The sequence below is a fragment of the Melospiza georgiana genome, chromosome 11 (assembly GCF_028018845.1).
Source record: "Melospiza georgiana isolate bMelGeo1 chromosome 11, bMelGeo1.pri, whole genome shotgun sequence".
NCBI classification, from domain to species: Eukaryota; Metazoa; Chordata; class Aves; order Passeriformes; family Passerellidae; genus Melospiza; species Melospiza georgiana.
In genome coordinates, this window is record NC_080440.1 from 18,652,337 (window position 1) to 18,674,411 (window position 22,075).

Genomic DNA, 22,075 nt, shown 5'->3' on the forward strand with positions numbered 1-22,075 from the left:
TGTTACACAATTCCTTTTCTGTCAGTTAAAACTCAAAATACTTCGGCTTGAATAACTGCAAAAACCAACTTTGGAGAACACTGAAAATGGAATTAAAACTCAGGAATATTCAATGTGTGGTGCTAGGATGATGATGATGATGGTGTTCACCCCACCATCAATTCCAGCCCTCATTCGCTAGGATTTCACCTGGAATCAAAAGATCAGTTGTTTATTTTGCTGGATATGAGTATTTGTATTTGTTTTTTATTCCTTCCATAGGATTTTTGCATTTTTGCAGCATTTTTGCAACCTAGTGCTTTCTATTCCTTGGTTTATTGGGAAATTACTCAGTTATTATTAGTTATTCAATTATTATTATTCCCAAGTTACTCAGTTATTCCAAGGATTCCAAGTGCATATTCATGGAGATACAATATTTTTAATTATCTAAGTTGTTTCTCATTTTAGTGATCTTTTCTGTTTTAATTATGGTAGATTGTTTTTTAGATTTTTCTGCATTCTTATTGCAGTCTTTGACAGGTGTCTGTTTACCTTGCTGTCTGTTTTCTTCAACTTAACTAACCACCAGCTTTGCTTTATGGGAAAGCTGATCTTTGTTTGCAGTATTTTTGAACAGTTTAAGCTGTTTGACTTCTCTGCAATTTTTCCACAGTGTTGATATATCTGTCCTTGCAGAATTCTTCGCTTTATTTGAAATTGGAAGAGTGGAGGGAATTCAGTTTTAAGAGATGGTAAAATAGAAATCTATGAAATCTAGTAAATATTATTTTGAAGAAAATGCTTCTGCTTCTCCAGTGCTGTTTTCACAGGTATTGCAGCACATCCAGATTCCAAACCCCTCTGCTCTGAGGTAATCCATAAAATGTGGATTTTCCAGCTGGAGCTGTGGCTTTGGGGAGCCCTGAGCAGCTGCAGGGTGTGCCAGCTCTGCCTCCTTCAGGTGCTGCTGGGTGCCATAAATGACTTTTCCTGGGCAGCACCCACTCCTTTCTGGCTCCAGCCAGCCCTGCAGAGCTGGGTCCCTCCTGTGTTGTCTTATATATCAAGTGTTCTGTTATCATTATAGTACAAGGGTTTCGTATCACCAGTTTCATACCTCCTCAGTGTTTCTTGTGGGCAGCTCCTCTAAGCACTGACTGCTCCTTGTCCAGTAATCATCTGACTCCAGATCCCACCAATCCAGGCTTTTATTACACTCTTCTTATTGGCTACAGCTGTGGCCTGTTAACATCAGGCCTGCTCCTAATCTTTAGTAATTGCTCCAGCTGCAACTCTTTAGGGGATGAGATTACATTCTGGACCACCTTCATTTACCCACACTGTATCCCCCTACACCTCCTGCCTTTGGCAAACCCACACTTTGTGCAGGCAGCCAAAGCATCGCTCAGCATCAGGCAGATGCTTTGCTGAGAGAACAATAATTTCTTTACATTACTTTACATGTTGGGAAGTGCCCTTGCTTCTCTCCCAGCTTTAGGGGCTCTCTGCAGGCAGTGGATGCTGCTCCTTCAATAACTAGGGGTGAGGTGCCTGTCCCTGTGCACGACTTAGCCAAAATCCCCAAGTTGTCCTTCCCTGGGATGGGGCAGGGAGGGATCAGGGATTTCTGCAGAGGGTGAGTGATGCCAGAAGGAGCTGGGGCTGCTGATGAGCTCAGGACAGGAAGCAGAATGGGATAAATGAAGTTGTAAATATCCAAGTTGTAAACATCCATCCTGTGGAAAACGTGGAGTGAGCAGGGAGGGGAATGAGGGATGTACCCACGTGCCCAGGGAGCAGGATCTGCTGGTGCTGGCTACCCAAAACCCCTTTAGTGCCTCTTGTTCACTAAAATAGAGATGTTGGTTTTTTTCTTGGTCCTTTTATTTTCTTTCACATCTCTACACTCCTGTTTACAGGCAGGGAATGCTTTCAGCTTGTGTGCTGTGCAGTGAAACCCCCTTAGACTGACTGGAATCTGGGGATGCTGCTGCATTTGAAATAAGTTGTGAAAAAATATTTTAAAAAGTAAAGAGCAGCTGTCTTAAATCAAAAATCTTAAATCTTAAAATCTTAAGAATTAAAATCTTAAATCAAAATCCTGCAGTTTTATCTGTCAGATATTCTTATCAGAGAAAATGGCTACTTGATGAAGCACATTAAGACTATTCCAGAAAACAATGCATGCATCTCCCAAGCACTAAATGTTGCCAAGATGCTTAAACTGGCATTTCTTAAATTTCTGAGAACTCTACTGTCCTCCTTTTCATGATTCAGAAGAAACTGAAAAACCCCAAGCTAAAAAAAGCCCTGCTGAGACCTTTCAGAGCTGGTTCTTTAGCGAGTTAATTCTCCATTTTCTGCCCCTAGCAGTTCAGAATCAGGGTAGGAAGTAGCAGCAGGCAAAGCTCATTTGTATCACCCCTCTCCTACTCTGAATTAAAACAATAATCTCCTCCCTAAATGATTTTTCAGCACGTTGTACTTGGATTAGTTAAGCTTTTATACTGATTTGCTTTCATTTTTAATGCTGATGATGGGGAGGAAAGGAGAGAACTGTGTGTGTGCAGAGGGTGATTTCATGATTTGGACCTGAGCCCAAAATTATGAAATTATGCCATTTTTGTCTCATGGTTTCTGAATTTCCAGTGTTTCCAGCGTGGCCTTGTTCAGTGCACACCTGGAGCACAGCTTTCTGCAAAACTTTGTTCTCAGACTTAATCATTTGTGAATGCACAAGTTTTAGGTAATTCCATTTGAGGTAATTTTTGGAGTATTCTCTTTTTTCTCATGTAAAATTCTCAAAGTTTCCTGTTCCAAACCCATGAACTGAAAGGGCCTGAAAAGTCATTCCATGATCCTCACAAAAGTGCAATTTTATTGCTTTCTTTTTCATAGCTGTCTTACAGCATCACCTTGTTAGACTTTCCTTGATGACCTTTTAGGATCAGATGGCAATAAAATAAAAATTGAGAACTTTGTGAAAAGGAAAGAGTCTGGAACAGAGGATTTTTTAAGGAAGCCAGAATTATGGGTTGTGTGATAAAATTTAGAATATTAACTCAGTAGTTCAGCTTGTTCTCTTCTCATTCAGGAGGATTCTTCACAGCATAAAATTTTCATTAAATTGCTGTTTTAACAGTAGATACATAGAATTTGGGGGTAAATTACCCAGAAATCTTTAGTGTAAATAATCCAGGAAATTGTTTTGGGAGTAAGTTACCCAGAAATCTTATTTATTGTAAATAATCCAGGAACTTGGTTTTGGGGGTAAATTACCCAGAAATCTTATTTAGTGTGAAAAATCCAGGAAGTTGTTCTGGAGGTAAATTACTCAGAAATCTGACTTAGTGTAAAAAATCCAGGAACGTGTTTTGGAAGGAAATTACCCAGAAATCTTATTTAGTGTAAATAATCCAGGAATTTATTTGGGGGGTAAATTACCCAGGATTTTTTAGTGCAAGTAATCCAGGAACTTGTTTTGGGGAATAAATTACCAAGAAATCTGATTTAGTGTAAAAAATCCAGGAACTTGTTTTGGGGGTAAATTACCCAGAAATCTTATTTAGTATAAATAATCCAGTAACTTGTTTTGGGTGTAAATTACCCAAAAATCTGACTTAGTGTATATAATCCACCATTTTGTAATTTTGGGTGTAAATTACCCAAAAATCTGACTTAGTGTATATAATCCACGAATTTGTAATTTTGGGGGTAAATTACCCAGAAATCTTTAGTGTAAATAATCCAGCTGGTAGCATTCATTCCTTGTTTTATTTTTCCTGGAAAGTAAACAGCACTGGTTCAAGCTCTGCAGATGCAACCTACTTTGAAAAGGAAAAAAAAAGAAAAGCCAAACCAAATGTAAACACTGGTAAAAAAAAGTTTGAAATTGATGTGACAGAAATAAAACAAGAGCCAGTTTTGCATCAGTAGCCAGTTTCTTTGGGTTTGGAGCTTGGTTTTTGTGTTTTTGCCTAAGCAGATACTAACTTTTCTGCTGTAAAGCCATCCTGGAGCCAGATTCTCTCTCTGTACCCAGCAATTGAGAGGACTTTGTGCAGAATGCTGTTAAAAAGAATATAACACCAAGGCTGCACATCTGTTTCTCATTGCAAAGTCCTTTTACTCCAGGCCTGTATTTTTTTTTCCTTCTGCCATGAGATTTGGGGTTTTTTTAACTTCAGTAAACAGGCCAGAATGAAAAGATTGCTCATGAAATGAGTTACTGGGTATCATTTACTCAGAAAGCTTTGGATTTGGTCCTGATGGGATGGTGTGCACCCATATATCTTGATTTGTTCTGTTAAAATGCCGTTGATTAAAAAAAAAAAAAAAAAAAACCAGTTCTGGAGCTCTGTGAAGTGGAGGCTGAAATCAAGATTGTGGCATCAACCTGAGAGATTTCATGTGAGGAGAGGTGGTGTGAAAATGTGGCTTCTCCTGGCAGTGTTTGCAGCAGCCAGGAAATCCAGAAATAATTGGTGATTTCCAGCTCTCCTAAGCTCTGAGAAGTGACCTGCAGGTGAGGAGAAAATAAGAGTTCCTTAATAAATTCTTTCCTGCTCCAGCTTGCCAGGCTGGGTGCAAGAATTATTAATTTCTGGTTCTTTGTTATGCTTCTATATTTTATTTTCCTGCCTGGAAAAATGAATTGCTGCATAGTGACGCTTCACTGAAGGGCTGGGTTTATTCCTGAAAAAGTTCAGGTTGGATTTTGTACATCTGTGGGCAGAAGGTGACTGGTTTGAGATCAAGAACAGTACAAATTATAGCATCTCTCCAGTATTCTGCTCCTGTGGAGCTGTTCCTTGGGAGGATCTCACTGGGACCAAGATTGGTGGGGAATTGTTCAGAAGTGCAAAAGCAAATTCGTGCCAGCCTTGGGCCTTTGGGCTCTGCTGGACATGATGAAATAGGAGAAAATTTCCTTTCCATGCAACAACAAGTTAGTCACTTATTGAATCTGGAAAGATTTTTTAGAATTATTTTGTCTCTATTTGTTGTTCAGACTGGTTTTATTCCTGTGTGATTACTCCCTGTGTGGTCTCTTGGCATAAGAATATGAGATTATTTTGCCTCATTCTTTTTCCTTCCTGAGGGCTGGTCAGTGGCTGCTGAACAAATCTGTGCCCTGTTCCATTTATCAGAGAAAAGCTGCTCCTGAATTTGGGGAGGAAAGATTGGAGGTGAGCAGTGGAGCTCCTGCTTTTGTGCCACTGGAAGGTTTCCATCATCTCAGTTGGGAAATAAAATGTCAGAGGGTGACAAAATGTTCTCCCAGTTGTGGTGGTGTTCACAGGATGAGGGAAGAGATGAGGATCTGACTCCATGTCTCAGAAGACTGATTTATTATTTTATTATATATATTATATTAAAATGATATATTAAAACTATACTAAATGAATAAAAAAATTTATTTCATCAGAAGGCTTGAAAGGAAAGGAAAGAAATGAAAATAAAATCTTCTGACTGACCAGAGAGTCTGAGCTAGCTGGCCCTGATTGGCCATTAATTACAAACAACCACATGAGACCAATCACAGATGCACCTGTTGCATTCCACAGCAGCAGATAATCATTGTTTGTATTTTGTTCCTGAGGCCTCTCAGTTTCTCAGGAGGAAAATCCTGGCAAAAAGAATTTTTCAGAAAATCTCAAGGCTACACCCAGTCACTGCCTGTATCAAAAGGATTTCATCATAGTGGGTCTCTTCTTCAGAGGTACCTGCTCAGGTGCTACCATGTGCTGCTGCAGGTGGATTTTTGCCTCTCTGATGTGACATTTGTTGGCTCATGTGCCTGGAATTCTGGATTTAAAACTACTTCACAAACACTTCCATCCAGCAGGCTGTCCTTATTGTAAAAAAAAAAAGTAATTAGAATCAGCAAGTGCACTTTTTAATGCTGCTTTTCAGGCTTCTGTGGTTGCTGCTAGGGGAAAAGAATGTTCTTTATTGTTGTGCTTCAAGTTTTTAAAATCCTGTGTGTATGGTCAGATTTGTTACCCAAACCTGAATTTGCCATTGTGGCACCAAGGAAGGTCTCTGCCACACAGAGGGGAGAGAAATGTTTAAATCTTTCCATAGCAGTAGATTTGGTCATGTTAATGTGTACCAGTACAAAAAAATCTAAAAATAATGTGCCTGCAACTCCTGCAGCTGTGACCTTATTAATATTTTGTTAATTTTATTAATATCTGTATTAATTTTAAGGTAATATCTTGTGGTTTTATATAAGCATTTATATTTATATAATTTCTAATATCTATAAATAGTATGTAAAATAATATATAAATAATAAATAAAATATAGTATTATATAATGTAATAATAAAAATATAGTATAAATACTATATAATATATATTATATGCTATATAATATATATTATATATTATATAGTATATATAATGTATTATTATATACTATATGTTATATTATGTAATACAATATATATTGATATATATTGTCTTATATAAATATAATATAACAATATATTATATATAATATATGTAAATAATAATGGAATATATAAAATAATATTATATATGGATAATATGATATAAAGTAATATAATATATCAATAATATATTGTGTAAATTTTAATTTGTGTAGTTATATATACATTTTAATTTGTTTTAATTTATTTTTCTTTAATGATTTATTAATTTTTTAATTTTATTGATATTAATCCTTTAAAAGGCACTTAATGAGAGACTTCCTGGCATTGTCCACACTGATGACAACACAAAGGGCACTTAATCCTCTCTGCAGGCTCAAATCCCACTTTTTGGGAGCAAGGATCAAAGCAGAGATTGAGTAACAAACCCAGCCAGGTTTAAAACTCCTTGATGGATGAGCTGTACATAGGAAGTTTGCACTCAATTCCCTGCTCTGCTCATAATATTTGCATAGCCCAAGGTGGTTTGCATCTTTTAATAATTTTTGCCCCTGGGAAGAGACCAGAATATCTCAGTGGTGGTGTTGTCCCTGCGTTTCTCTGGGGTGCTGTAATAATTTCAGATGAGGCTGAGGTTCTCTGGGGATGGTTTCAGTGGGCCATGAACTCTCATCTGTCCTGCAGCACCAAAAATCTGAGTTGTGCTTCCTCCAAAAATTTTCGGGGGAAAAAAGCCAAAAGGCCAAAATCCCCTGCCAGGGTGAGGAATTCCCACAGGCAGGGCTGTGAGCGCACTCCAGGCTCAGAAATTGGTATCTGTGCAAGAGACTGCTTCACTTGGGTTGTTTTTGTGGGATTTTAAAGCCCGGAATTCTCTTGGAATGTGTAAATCCACAGTGGAATCCCAACCATATTTAGTGGATAATGCTGAGAGGACACATCTCCAGAAAATTGCTGTTCAGTTCTCTGTGTTGCATTGTGAATGTTTGTGTTACTTCATTTATCTCAGGAATAAAAAAAACCCAAGAAAAATACAAAGAAATTCTCCCAATACTGTTTTTTAAAATCTTTTTTTATTTTTTAATTCATTATTATATTTATCAGTCATTGCACACATACACCAAACGCCTATGGCAAAAGAAATCTTTCAAGTATGAAGAAGAATTTCTCCAGATTTTCTAGACTGCTGCACTTGGGTTGCTTTAGTGGGATTTTGAACCCAGAATTCTCATGGAATGTGTAAATCCACAGTGCAATCCCCACTGTATTTAGTGGGTAATACTGAGAGGACACATCTCCAAAAAAAATGCCGAAATTGCTGCTCAGTTCTCTATGTTACATTGTGAATGTTCTTGTTATTCATTTATCTCAGGCATAAAAAACCCAAGAAAAATACAAATAAATGCTCCCAATATTGTTTTTTTTAATCTTTTTTTCTTTTTAAATTCATGATTATATTTATCAGTCATTGCACACACATACACCAAACACCTATGGCAAAATAAATCTTTCAAGTATGAAGAACAATTTATGTAGATTCAGGAAGAGAATGTGAAGTGATGTGCTAATTTTGTTTATTTTAGAAGAATAAGTGTGGTCAGGAAGGTGCCAAATGTTTGATAATGACCTTTTATATCTCTTCCATTTCATAGTTGTGTTTCAGTTGTTTCTGTTTGTGTTTTTTGAAACCTAATTATGCATTAGATAGTTTTGCATGAAGAGCTGAGTGAGGATCCCTGTCTATTTTTATCATTAAGCTTAGAATCCTGTCAGTTAAATATAAATATGGTTTTTAACGAGTCTGAATTCCAGTGTAAGAGCTCATGGGATGTGTTTTGCTGAAGAATGTTGTTGGGCTGAGCAAGTTCCCACAGTTTTATCAATGAATTGGGTGTTTGAGACCATTAGGAATTGTTAAACCAGGAAGGAGTGAGATTGTTGTGAGAGTAAATTGTGATTTGATGAATTCTGATGGGAGTATTTCCATTTTTGTGAAAATCCTGCCTCTTCTGGATCCTGGTGATCATTTCCCTGTCACACATTCTGCTCCTTTCTATTTGAATGTTTGGTTTTGAGGTCCCTGCATCCATCCTGCTCTGCTCCTTGGTGTTCTGCAGGAAAAGTTCTGTTTGGATGAAATGATGAGAACATGGATCCAGGCTGATCCTGGTGGTCCTTTCCCTGTCACACATTCTGCTGCTTTCTATTTAAATGTGTGGCTTTGAGGTTCCTGCATCAATCCTGCTCTGCTCCTTGAGGTTCTGCAGGAAAAGTTCTGTTTGGATGAAATGATGAGAACTTGGAACAAAAATAAGGAAACAATGGATCCTGATGTTGCCCAGGCATAAGTTCCTTCCATTTTCTGCCTGCCTGCTGTCCCAAAAGATGTAGGATTGGGGTAATGTTTGATATTTATCTTCTCTTCCCTCAATTTGCATGTCCCTGTTTGAAATCAGCCTGGCAACTCCTGCCCTAAAGCTGAAATAAATTCTTCATGCTCAGGGCTTGAGGGGAATATAAACTAAAACCTCTCAGTTCTTGTAGGAGCTTGTAAAATTGTCCAAATAAAAACTGAGCTGGGGAAATTAAAGCAGAAAAATAGAGAAAGATACAAAAGCCTCAGAATCAGGAATCTCTGGAGGCTGGGGGATGTTGGGCTTGGACACCTTCTCAGGGAATTTTTCAGGCTGGCCCAGCATGGTTCTTTCCTTGCCCTGATATTGGAACAGGCTTTACTGTGTTTGGTGGTGCTCAAATGCTCCTTTCATGGCTGTGCAGCCAAGCTTTCCTTCTGGCCCTATCATCTGGCATAAAAAATGTATTTAAAGCAGGAAATCTTAAACCTTATTGTATAATATATTATATATAATATAACATATAAATGCTATATTGTATGTTATATAATAATATAAATATAACAATATATTATATATAGATAATAATACAATATATAAAAGTAATATTTAGATAAATATCATATTTAGAAATATTATATAAATTATATATAATATAATTTATATTATAATATATTATATTATATTAGTTACATTTGTTATATTAGTTATATATATAGTATAATTTCTAGAATATAATTATTTAAATTATATTGTGTATAATTATGTTTTATTTAGTATATATATTATATTTTATATAAAATGATGTTTTATATTATATATATTATGTTTTCCTTCTTACCCTATCATCTGTCATAAAAATGTATTTAAAGCAGGAAATTCTAAACCTTATTATATAATATAATATATATAGTATAACGTATAAATACTATATTATATATTATATAATAATATAAATATAATATAACAATATTTTATATATAGGTAAGAATACACTATATTAAAATAATATAATATAATATTTAGAAATATTATATTGTATCATATTATATTATAGTGTATTGTATTCTATTATAATATAATTTTATAAATTATATATAATTATGTTTTATTTTGTATATATATTATATTTTATATACAATTGTTTTGTATTATATATATATATTATGTTTTCCTTCTTGCCCTATCAAGTCATAAAAAATGCATTTAAAGCAGGAAATCTTAAACCTTAATATTTAATTAATACTTAATATAATTAATACTTAAATCATTTCTTTTCCCGTTTGCTTCCATCTTTCCTCACTATAGAGATTGAGTTGGCAAAAATAATTATTTTTTTCTCTGTCATTTTTAGCTGTTTGCAGTATCCAGGCATTTTCTGAGTGCTCAGAAACATTCTGCTTTTTCTTTGTGAGCCAAATACGAGGATGAGTCAGATGATGGGTATTACATATGAAATTCTCCTCTGTTTGTTTCTTTGCAGGTCCTTGAGCAGTATGAACGAGAAGGGTTTAATTTCCTAGCCAAAGTTTTTAATTCTTCACATTCCTTCTTGGAAGACTTGACAGGTCTGACTTTATTACACCAGGAGACACAGGCTGCTGAGGTAAGCAAATGAAATTTGGATGTTAATTAATCATGTGATCAAATGATAGAATTAACCAGTGGTATTTCATTTACAGAGTGATTGACACAATGATTTAGAGAGTCTCCTAAATTAACTGTAACTTTATCTGAGTCTTTAAATATTATTTTTAAAGGAAGCAGGTGATTTGGGTTGTGTGGTGTGAGGAAATCAATTGCAATTGTAGGTCAATTAAAATGTAATTATGCTGCTTGATGGATTATAATATGGGGAGGAAAAATGCTGTTTACCTGTCTAGTGACCAAAAAATGGAATGTGGGCAGAAACTTGGGGATGTTTGATCCCATTGGACAGCAGCACTGGTGATAACTCAATATTGACTTCTGTTCCATAAAAAAATCAAACAAGTGTCTCCTAATATTATATTTAACAGTGATTTGTGTTCCTTCCTCCCTCTGCCCATATCTCTACCCTTGTGCATCACCATTTAATTTTGGCAGAGCTGTATGCCAGGGATGCTTCTGCAGCAGTGATTATTCAGTCCCTGCAGCCTGTGCAAGTGCTGCTGCTGTTTTTACAGCTGGAAAGGGCTCCACAGTGGTTCTTAATATTTGGGGTGGATCATGATGACTTGGCTCTCTGTTTCATGTTAAACCGTTGAAAAACAATTGCAGCAGATGCTGGAAACAGCTGTAAAATACCTAATGAATTTTTAAATCAGCATGGGCATACCTTGAAAAAAAATTCTAGGTATTTCTAGGTATATCTAGCTCATGTATATATGTATATATATCCCTTATATATATAAATATATATATATATATTAATATAAAATATATATAATATATCTTATATCTTATATAAATATGTTATATATTTATATATATATTATATATGTTGTGTATATTCTATATTATATATTTTATTTATATAATATATATGTGTATATATATGTATATATATATGTATATATATCCCTCATATATATATTTCTATACTATGAATATTATATATCTATTTATAGTATTATATCATTATCATATTATAATATATATAAATTTTTATATATAATATAAATAATAATATATAATACAATAGATATAGTATAAATATAAAAACATATATATATATATATATATATATGAGAGGGATCCAAGAAGGGAAAACAAGCACCCTTTGACACATGCCACTCATTAACAGTAGGAATAATTAAAGCCTGATTGCCAGGCCTGAATTTCAGTGTTGGAAATGTAAAAACAATTAAAATTAGCCATGTTTTATTTAGCAGGTATTAATCCATAAATCACTTCTGCAGCTTCACAGTAGGTGTTTGTTAATGAGGTTTTAGATATTCTCTACAAAATACAGGGTCTGGTGGAACTTACTGCAACTTACTGTAGTTCAAAGTTTTGCTTAAAACACAGGATTTGTGTCCTTTCAAAAATCCTGGGGTATTTCAGTGAAGTTTATGCAGTGAAATCACTGCTCAGAGGTGGAAAATCTGGCACAAATACACAAATTATTTGCAGAGCTCATGCTTTCAAATTAGGATAATTGCCATCAAACCAGGGAGCTTGCTTGATTCTTCCCTCTAGGATTGCTGCATTTTTGGGAAAATCCATCTCTTTCAGCAGTTGAATAGTCTTGGTGAATCTGTGTTTCTGAATGGCAAGGGCTGTCAGGCAGATTATTTATGGAGGTTCTGGAGCCCCCCCTGCTTGCTTTGGGTTAAAAAGCAGCTCTTTGTTACATTTTGCCCCTGAAAAACATTACATTGTGGCTCTGGTTGTTTTGTGCTCCTCCACAAGTCTCTCAGTTCATCATCTGGGGCAATTCTTAAATTTTTTAAGTGCACAAGAGAGTGCTTTTAATATCTTTTCTGCAGAATTACTCTCCTTTAATATCTTTTCTGCAGAATTGCTGTCCTTTAATATCTTTTCTGCAGAATTACTCTTCTGCCTTGAGCTCCCTTTCCCTTGTATTTTGAGCTCCTTTTTCTCATGCTGCAGCTGGGGATTGTGAGTCTGTAAAATGATTTTTTTGGGTTTCTGGCTGCTTTGGAGCTGCTCTTGGCAGGTTATTCCCTAAAATGGAGCCATTGGATTTTAAGTTTGGTGCTCCTTTGATTTGAGATATTCTCAATACGCTCTGAAGACTGCAGCAAAAGCACTGAGAGGTTTCACCAGGTGTGGATGGCCTGCTTGGGGATGGGAATGTTTCATTTTTCTGGTGGGAAATTATCTGCTTTTCATCACTCAGAGAGATTTTGTGGATTATTGATGCGTTTAGAGGCCATAAAATGGCTTCTGGTAACTGCAGATTTTCCTTTCCTCCTGTCTAGTAAAACCTATCCAGAACTATAAAGAAAATAGACTCGTAAAGTTAGATGTCATCCAAGCTCTTATTTACCCAGTAACATCATAATTGGGTTGTAATTCCATTTATAAATCCCTGATATTTCCCTAATAAACCTGCATCTGATAGGGGAACCACTCAATCTGTTTGTTTTTAAAAGGTTCTCTGTTAAAATGTGCATTCACTCAGAGCATTTTATTGAACATTTTGCCAAGAGTGTTTTGGTGTGGTCAGAAAAAGTGTTGTGCTGTTCTTATGTTTCAAATTTTTTAAAAATATTTTTTATTTTTAGTTCACCTAAATGCTTTGCTGCTTTTATGATGTGTGTGTAAAAGTGCTTTAACGAGGATTTTTTTTCTAATTTTGAGTTTGCCTAAAAGAGAATCTGAATAAGTTGTGCATGTTCTGTAGAAGTGACTGTTAAATGCAACATTTTTGGATATATAGCCTGAATTTCCATGAAAACTGCCCCCACATTATTAGCACCAAGTGTGTTTGCCCAGATTAAAGGAACTCAATTTGCAGTAAGATATGAGAGACCTTTCATTTAGTGAAAATCTTTTACTTGCACTGTTTAATTCCTATTCCAGGTACTGTTGACCATAATATTTTAATACAATTAAGTATGTTCAAAGTTTTAATACATTTAAAACTTAATTAATTTAAACATTAAATACATTTTTAAAAAATATGTTTAAAATTTTAATACATTTGAATAGGTTTAAAGTTGATACAAATTGCAGGATTTTTAGTCAACAGAACACCTATTTCTTAAATCATAAATGTTCTCTGTGACATTTAAGGAACACAATTTGCAGTAAGAAATGGGAGACCTTTCACTTAGTAAAAATCTTTTTTTACTTGCACTGTTTAATTCCTATTCCAGGGCTGTACTGTTGACCATATTTTAATACACTTAAATATGTTCAAAGTTCTACTACATTTAAAATTTAATTAACTTAAACACTTAATACATTTTTTTAAATGTATTTAAAATTTGAATACATATAAATATGTTTAAAGTTGATACGAATTGCAGGATTTTTAGTCAACAGAACACCTATTTCTTAAATCATAAATGCTCTCTGTGACTTCCTTAGCATGCCAATTAATAAATAATAACACCAGCAAGCTTTCCTATCCTGTCCTGAACTGACAGCGCATTTCAGGCATCTGCTCCTTCTACATCTGGCTTTAATTTGGGTTCTCTGGAACATTTTTTTTTTATTTTTTTTTCCCCAGTTGGATCTTTGTGCGCAGCTTGGGCAGCAGGCTGTGATGCCCCAGGCCAGGGGAGCTGTGGGAAACTCCCCTGTCAGCACTCAGCCCTGTTTCCCCTGCATTTGTTCCTCTGGGGAGCTGCCTGAGCTGATGGCAGCTGGGAATTTCTGCTTTCCGCATCACTCAGGCTCCTTTCTGCAAAGCTCAACTTTTAAACCCGACCCTTGCTCGCCCTGCAGTCAGGTTTGATGGCTGGGCTTAAAACAGGGGCAGCATGAGCATCGTTGGGCTGTTCATCAGGGCTGGGGTGTGGAACTGGAGGCAGAAAAGGGAATAATTTCCTGCTCACAGCTTGGCTGGGCTGCCCAGGACTGTTCCAGATCAATGCGTCCCTAAACCAAACTGCTTTGCTCCCCACATGCTCCAGATGAGCCCGGCAAAGGGTTAATATATAGATGTATAGATGTAAATATTTATATTATATTATATTATATTATATTATATTATATTATATTATATTATATTATATTATATTATATTATATTATATTATATTATATTATATTATATTATATTAATATATAATATATTTTATATAATATATTTTATATAATATATAATGTATAATATATAATGTATATAATATATTGTGTATAGTATGTATTGTATACTGTGTTTGCAATATATTATATATTATTATATATATTATATAATATATATACATTATATATTATATATAATATATATAATATTATGTATGTTCTACATTGTGTATATATTATATCTTATATCTTATATATTATATATTATATATTGTGTATGATATAATATAATATAATACAATATAATATAATATAATATAATATAATATAATATAATATAATATAATATAATATAATATAATATAATATAATATAATATAATATAATATAATATAATATAAATGTATATAATGTGTAGATGTAAAAATGCTTTTCCTCTGAAATTTCTAATTCAATCTCAAGTTTTCTCATCCTAATTCACATAAAATATCTAATTCAAAGTTTTCTCGTCCTTATTCTCATAAAATTTCGAATTCCAAGTTTTCTCCTCCTAGTTCCCAGGTTTGCTGATATTCTCCACTCACTGCTCTCTGCAATTCTCTGTAATTCTCATTTCTCTGCAATAAGACACAAGTGTAAATAAATATACTTTTCTTACTTTGCATTTCAATTCCTGAATTACTTGGATGCTTTACTGCACTTCCTGCTTTCATCAGGATGAAAGAAGATTATAAAACGCACGCCAGAAATAACATTTTCACTTGGTTTTCTGATTAAAAAACAAGAAGGGGCAGAAGCTGCAATCCAATAGGATCATAAAAAACTTTGGAAAAAAAAATCAAATATGTAGCAGAGTTCCTATATTAGAATGTGAATTTAAAGGTCAGGTGTGGTGGCAGCAGGTCACTATGTCTGTGTTATTTTACCTCAGTAATGTTGTATTTCCATGTCTGTGTTATTTTACTTCAGTAATGTTGTATTTCAAGTTTCTGTCTCTCAAAAAATGTGGTATCTGTTGTTTCAGTGACAAGTTCTTGCAGTCAGTGAATGAGACCTGTTTGGCATTTCCAAAATCCCTTTTCTGCATCCCAAACAATCCTAATGAATGAAAAAGAAAAGGATTAATGCTAATAAAACACTCAGAGAAAATACAGACAACTCAATTTTATAATTTCTGCACTTATTTTGTGCCTGAGCATTTTTCAGTCATTTCTTGAGGAACAATGCTTAGCTGCAGAATAAGCAGCTGGTGTGAAAAAGAAACTTTATGCTTGTTCTAATTTGGAAGAAAATTGAGAATTTCCAATGTGCTTTTCTATTAAAAATATCCTGCTTGTTTCTGATTCTGCATTATATCATGCAGTGTATTTGATGCTGAAACAATAACATGTGAAAAGCCAAAAAAAAACTCCAAGCAAAACAGAAAAACCAGCTACAACAATATTGTAACAGCAAATTCTGTAACTTGGCAGTTTTGCTCTGTTAGCCAAGAATTATTCAGAATGTAATTTTATTTGGTGTTATGAAAACTTCCTAAAGAAATCATTACTGATGGGTAGCCCAAAATTAATATTTGAGACTTTTCTGTGACTGGGAGCTTTTTTGTTTTCCTTCATGTTTTTAATCTGGTGCATTTCTGGAGAAATTAATTTTGACAGATTCAGGCCTGCCCTGGAATTTCTTTCTTAAGAGATTAAGAGTTTAATTTGTTTTCTTTCTTTTTTTTCTTTTTGAGTTTTCTCAGGATGTCAATTAGTGTCATCATTTTTCTTCATTTATCAAGTAATGTTTCCTGGCTCTTTGTACAATGGTAATTTTTTTTTTTTCTGCTGATGCCTTTTGCTGCTTTTGGAAGGGTTTAGAAGGACCTGTAAAGTGGTGCCTCTGTGTGCTACCAAAACATGAGCTCCTTGCCTTTCCCCTGATACCTTCAATGATAATTTCAATTATTCTCATTAATTATATTCAAATTATCTTCCTGGGACTGACATCAGAGGGTGATGTGCACAAATACTCCTATTTCAGGGGATATCTGAATAAATGTGAGTTTGTCCCTTCAGGGCAGGGAGGGGCTGTGCAGACATTTATTTCTTTGGAGGGAAGGACAATTGGTTGGTATCCAGTTATCATTTTTATTTGAAATGTCAATTATATGGGGAAAAAAACCAGAAAGAAATGGAATAATGGCACTTGGATTAGCAACAGATTTTGTTGTTTTATATATATTTTTATATATATTTTTCATAGGGTTGTTTTTTGATGTCTCTTCATGAGGTCAGGCACAAATTAATTTACAATTAAGGGTTATTTTTGAAATGAATTGCTGTCTTAATGTCAAAACATTGATAGAGCTTAAATCTCTATGTAAAATGCCACAGTCAATCTCCTGTAACTATAAAATGGAAAGCAATAGGAATAAATCTATTATCTATAATAATCTGTGGCTATAATAATCTATAATAGGAATAAATCTATTATCTATAATAATCTATAATAGGAATAAATCTACTATTTCATCACTTTTTATGTGATAAAAGTGATGGGATCCCAGTTCTCTGCTTTACATGAAGAACCTGGACAAACCTGGAGCAGCATTAATGTGCACTCTGTTCTTCAGGAATAATATTGCAGACAATAATTGCTGGTTGGTTTTCCTCTTTGTGATCAGTATTGATCAGTGATGTGATCAATATCACCTCTTCTCTCCCAGAGGGGATTTCTGGGCTTTTGGGGCTTTTCTTTTTTTAATAACAATCCAGCTCCAGCCCAGTTGCAGAGGTGCCCTGCTCTTCTTCATTCCTCATTTTCGCTGTCCTGGTTAGATCAGCACCTAAACAAGGAGTACAAAATAATGTTTTGATTTATGCTCTGGTAGTAAATGATGTTAAATTTTACTTTATTGAAGATTTGAGAGTAATTTTAGCTGATGATGAGCACAGCACCCCAAAATTTTGCTAGACTGAAGCTGTAAAATCTTTATTTTGGGGAAGCAGTTCTCTTCTAGAAAGAGTTTCAAACTCTGTTAACTCTTCTTCCTTTGAAGAAAAAATCTCCAGTAAAGAAGAAGTAATGAAATTCAGGGATTAAATCTCTTCCATTCCAATTTACTTTGTCACAAGGAAGAATGAATAGGCTGTTCAAGATGCTTTCTGTTATTCTCGTGTGAAGAATAAGAAATTACACAACACAAACACGCTGATGAACTTAATTCTAATTAAGACCATAAATTCTACCATGTGCATCTCAGTCCAAGAGTACATGAGTGCTTGTTCAAATCAAATCAAATCAAATTTTAAAGAAGAGGAAATTTTGCTGCTGAAATTTTAGAAGAGGAAATCAGTGCCAGATTTCAATAAACACCAATTGTTTTAGCTTATCCCAGAGGTGCTGTGGATGTCTTGGGGCAGGGCTGCCTCAGCATGCCCTCAAGGGTTAATTAAGTCACTTCATTAGGGATCAATGTGCTCTGGTCATCCTATTCTCACCCCAAAACTGCACAAGCAGCACCAGCTTATTTTCAACTTTGGGGCCAATCTTCCTGTAAATATAAGTAGAATATAGGAAATATATAGGAATATATATAGGGATCAATGTGTTCTGGTCATCCTGGAGCCTGTGAAATGTTGTCCACCAGGTTATTTTCATTGTTAATTGTGTTTGCCTGCTCCTGAAAATCCAGATTTCCTCTGGAACCATCTGCTGGACTTCTCTGAGGGCATTTCTGTCAGGGTGAGCCCGCGCAGGCAATTATCCCATACCCCAAGGGAGCTGCTCTGTGATTGCCACCCCAAAACCCCTCTGCACAAGCAGCAGCTGCTTCTTTTCAACTTTGGGGCCAATTTTCCTGTAAATACATGTGGGATATAACAAATATATAGGAATATACATAGGGAGGATATGTGTAAATGTAGGAGGAATATAGGAAATATATGGGAATATATATAGGGATCAATGTCCACTGATCATCCTGTGAAATGTCCAGCAGATTATTTTCTTTATTCATTTTATTTCCTCCTTAAAATCCAGATTCATTTTATTTGCTCCTCTAAAATCCAGATTTCCTCTGGAAGCACCTCCTGGACTTCTCTGATTGTCACCAGCTGATTGTCACCCCAAAACCCCTCTGCACAAGGAGCACCAGCTTCTTTTCAACTTTGGGGCCAATTTTCCTGTAAATATAAGTGGGATATAGTAAATATATAGGAATATAGGAAATGGTAATAAATGAATTTGACTGAAATGTGAAGAGCTGCTGGAAAATCCTGTGGGTTCAGCACAGCCTCTCTTCAATGCCAGCAGTTGTTAAGTCACAGAGGAAATTAAGCACCACGAATTTTAAGAGCAGAACATCAATTTTAAGACATGCTCCTAGGTGGAAATGTCATATGGAAAACTGTTTGTGAGGAACTTCTCAGCTTCAATTTTGACCCTGGCTCAGGTTTTCTTCCTTTGTGAACCATGAAATAATTTTACCAGAGTGAATGTTTAAAGATTTGCATCCATGTTGCTACTGAGTTTTGGTTGACACTAATTTATAAAACAGGCAGATTTGAGAGCCTTTAAAATTAATATTAACCTTCCTCTTACTGGCCTGAGCTCACTTTCTATTTGAATATTTTCCTGGTGTTTCCTTTCCCTCACTGTAGTTCAGGTTCTCCTGAAGTTTCCTTTTTCCAGCACTTTTTTGGAACACATTAAAACCTGGCTCCCAGCTGAAATCTGCCATGCAGAATAGTTGTTTTTATGGAATTGGCTGCAGTCCTGGAGAAATCACCTGATATCTTCATAGAGATAAAAATTAATGACCAATTCTGTAGTTAAAACCCAGCTTTGATTCCAAGATGAGCCACTTTGTGCCTGAGAAGATAAGGATTGGTTCTCTTTTATCTCTTCAGTGATAATTTCTCCTTAGCAGTGACTTCTCTTAGTTGATTCAAAGTCAAATTGGTTGGAAAGTAAAATCTTGTAAATTGTAAATTAAAGTTGTGCCTGACCTCATGAAGAGACATCAAAAAAGATATGCATGTAATAAAAAATTAGCCAAGAGAAAAGTATCTCACTTTTAAGCTTGGGGATCATAACATTAAAAAAAAATAAAAGTTTTAGGATGAGTTTCTGTTTTCTTGGTCTCTCAACCTTTAAAAACCCCGCTCTAGGTATTAAATAATGTGCTTTAAATTAGTGCTGTTATTGTATGTTGTAGTGTTGAGTTTGGGACACCAAAGCTTTTCCTCCATGTGATATTTCATAAAGCAAAAGCTGCTTCTGAGTTACTGAGTTTGTTATTTTCATATACAGGAAAACTTTTTGTTATTCTGCAGGTGTGGTGATGATTTTTAGTGATTTAATTGTTACACAGCAACCTTAAAATAATGCCATTTTACTGGATAAATAGGAGTGTTTTGGTAAATAGAAAATGCTAGACCTGCAAATCTAACAACAGAACTTTTAAAAAGTTAGGCTGAGCTGCAAGCCAAACTTTTAGGTAGAAAGGAAATTCATGGCTAAAATGTGATCAGGATCAGCTCCCAGAGGTGATTTGAAGTCTGTGTGTAGCAGTTCTGCTGCCATCTCTGTGCAGGAAGGGGGATGTGCAGAATTGTCTGATTATTGAAGTGTCAAATATTGCAAAATGTCATTTAATGGCACTCTGTAAGACACGAGGGGAATTGACTCTATTCCAGTTAAAACACAAAAGTAAATGGAATAAAAAATGACCTTAAAGCTGTGAGATTATGAATAATAATAATAATAATAATAATAATAATAATAATAATAATAATAATAATAATAATAATAATAATAATAATAATATAAAAACAAATAATAAATAATAAATTAATTAATAAAATAATTAATAAAAAATAATAGTAGGGTGATGAATAAATAATATAAATATGTATTAATAAAAATAATAAGTTATAATTTATCATAATAATAATAAAATTTTGATATTAATAATAATGACAATAATAAATTATTTTAATAATATTATATTTTATAATAAAATATTTTAATAATACAATATAATAAAAATTTGGGTAAAAACTCTAAGTATGCAAGCACATCAGCACATCTCATCTGAAAATGAGAGTCCTGTTGAAGTATTTGTTCTATACAAAATAAACTCCTGTAATTGTAAAGTAGTGACTCAAGCCCACCAGGCAATGAATTTAATCCCCTGCAAGTCAAGTGTGAAATCCAATAGGTTTGTCAACAAATCCAAGAAATCCATGGTTAGGAAATAGGTACAAAGTGTGATTTAGATGGAGATAACTGCTTAGAGGCTTGTTTATTTTTTGGGAACTAAAGGAAGTCAGTCACAGAAATAGAGAAGGGAGGCACAACCAAACCTGTAAAGAATTAAGCAACCACTTCCCAGGCTCTCAGGGGGATAGGGGTTAAGAGATACAGTTTTAAAAGTCTTTATGTTGTTGAAAAGTTTATTTGTCTGATGTCTACTGAGACAGCCTGCCAACAACAGCAAAGCCAATGCAAGTCAGAAAACTCCTACTGGAAGAGAACATGAAGGCATAACAAAGCTGCTTAGAAATATTATAGTGCAGCAGCTGGTTTTGCTAATGCTTCTTGGTTATTTAAAAAAAAATAACCAATTTGATCTGAATACTAAAACATAGATTAAATCCAGAAAGCAGAAATATCAAATGCAAAGAAGCTTCTTTTAGGGGGTGGAAATAACATCTCATTTTGCATTTGCATCTTCTCTGCCCATTACCTTTTCAGATCTAGTGAGAATTAAAATCCAGCCTCAGCTTCATGAGTGCCTGGCCCTGAAAAGAAGCCCAAAGTACCAGAATTTCTTAGCTATGAACCTATTGCCTGTGGAGGAAGAGATGCAATGAGTTTCAGGAGTTACCCTCTCTCAAGGGGATAGATAGGGGTTAAGAGATGCAGCTTTAAAAGTCTTTATGTTGTTGAAAAGTTTATTTGTCTGATGTCTACTGCCAACAACCAATGCAAGTCAGAAAGAGAAAAGTCCTACTGGAAGAGAACATGAAGGCATAACAAAGCTGTTTAGAAATATTACAGTGCAGCAGCTGGTTTTGCTAATGCTTCTTGGTTATTTTTTTTTAAAAAATCATCATCTAAGTCCTAATTCCCTTTGTGTTCTCACTGTGAGTAGCTGCGGTGTGTGAAGCTTGCTGGCCTGTGAGTCATTCTCCCCACTCCTGCTATTTCTTTGAATAGCCCTTGTAAAAACATGCATTTTGTGCTAGTTGTCTTAGCTGGCAGTGGAGGAGGGCTTTTTTCCCTGCCTGGGTGAGTGATTTACGTGTGCTAATCTCTGCATCTGCCTTTGCCACACATGGTGCCTGTGAAAACACTGCTGGGGCTGTGCCTGGCATCGCTGTGCTCACCTTTCTGCAAGAGGAACTCACGCTCTGGAACTCATTGCAGCTCCTCCTCCACAGGCAATAGGCTCAGATCGAAGAAATTCTGATTCCCTGCGCTTCTTTTCAGGGCCAGGCAGTCATAAAACTGAGGCTTTTAATTCTCACTAGAATTTAAGGATTTTAATTTAAGGATTTTCATGTTTACTAGATCTGAAAAGGCTAACAGGCAGAGAAGATGCAAATGCAAAATGAGATGTTATTTCCAGCCCCTAAAAGAAACTTCTT

At 34.9% G+C, this 22,075-nt stretch overlaps 1 protein-coding gene across 1 annotated transcript in view; it reads left to right on the forward strand.

Annotated features, from left to right (window-relative positions):
• Nucleotides 1–22,075, forward strand: part of ATG7 (autophagy related 7) — a 95,274-nt gene that overhangs the window by 23,914 nt on the left and 49,285 nt on the right. Inside the window, exon 17 of the mRNA XM_058031749.1 lies at nt 10,217–10,339. Coding sequence (XP_057887732.1) covers nt 10,217–10,339 — 123 coding nt within the window. The remainder of the gene's footprint in view (nt 1–10,216; nt 10,340–22,075) is intronic.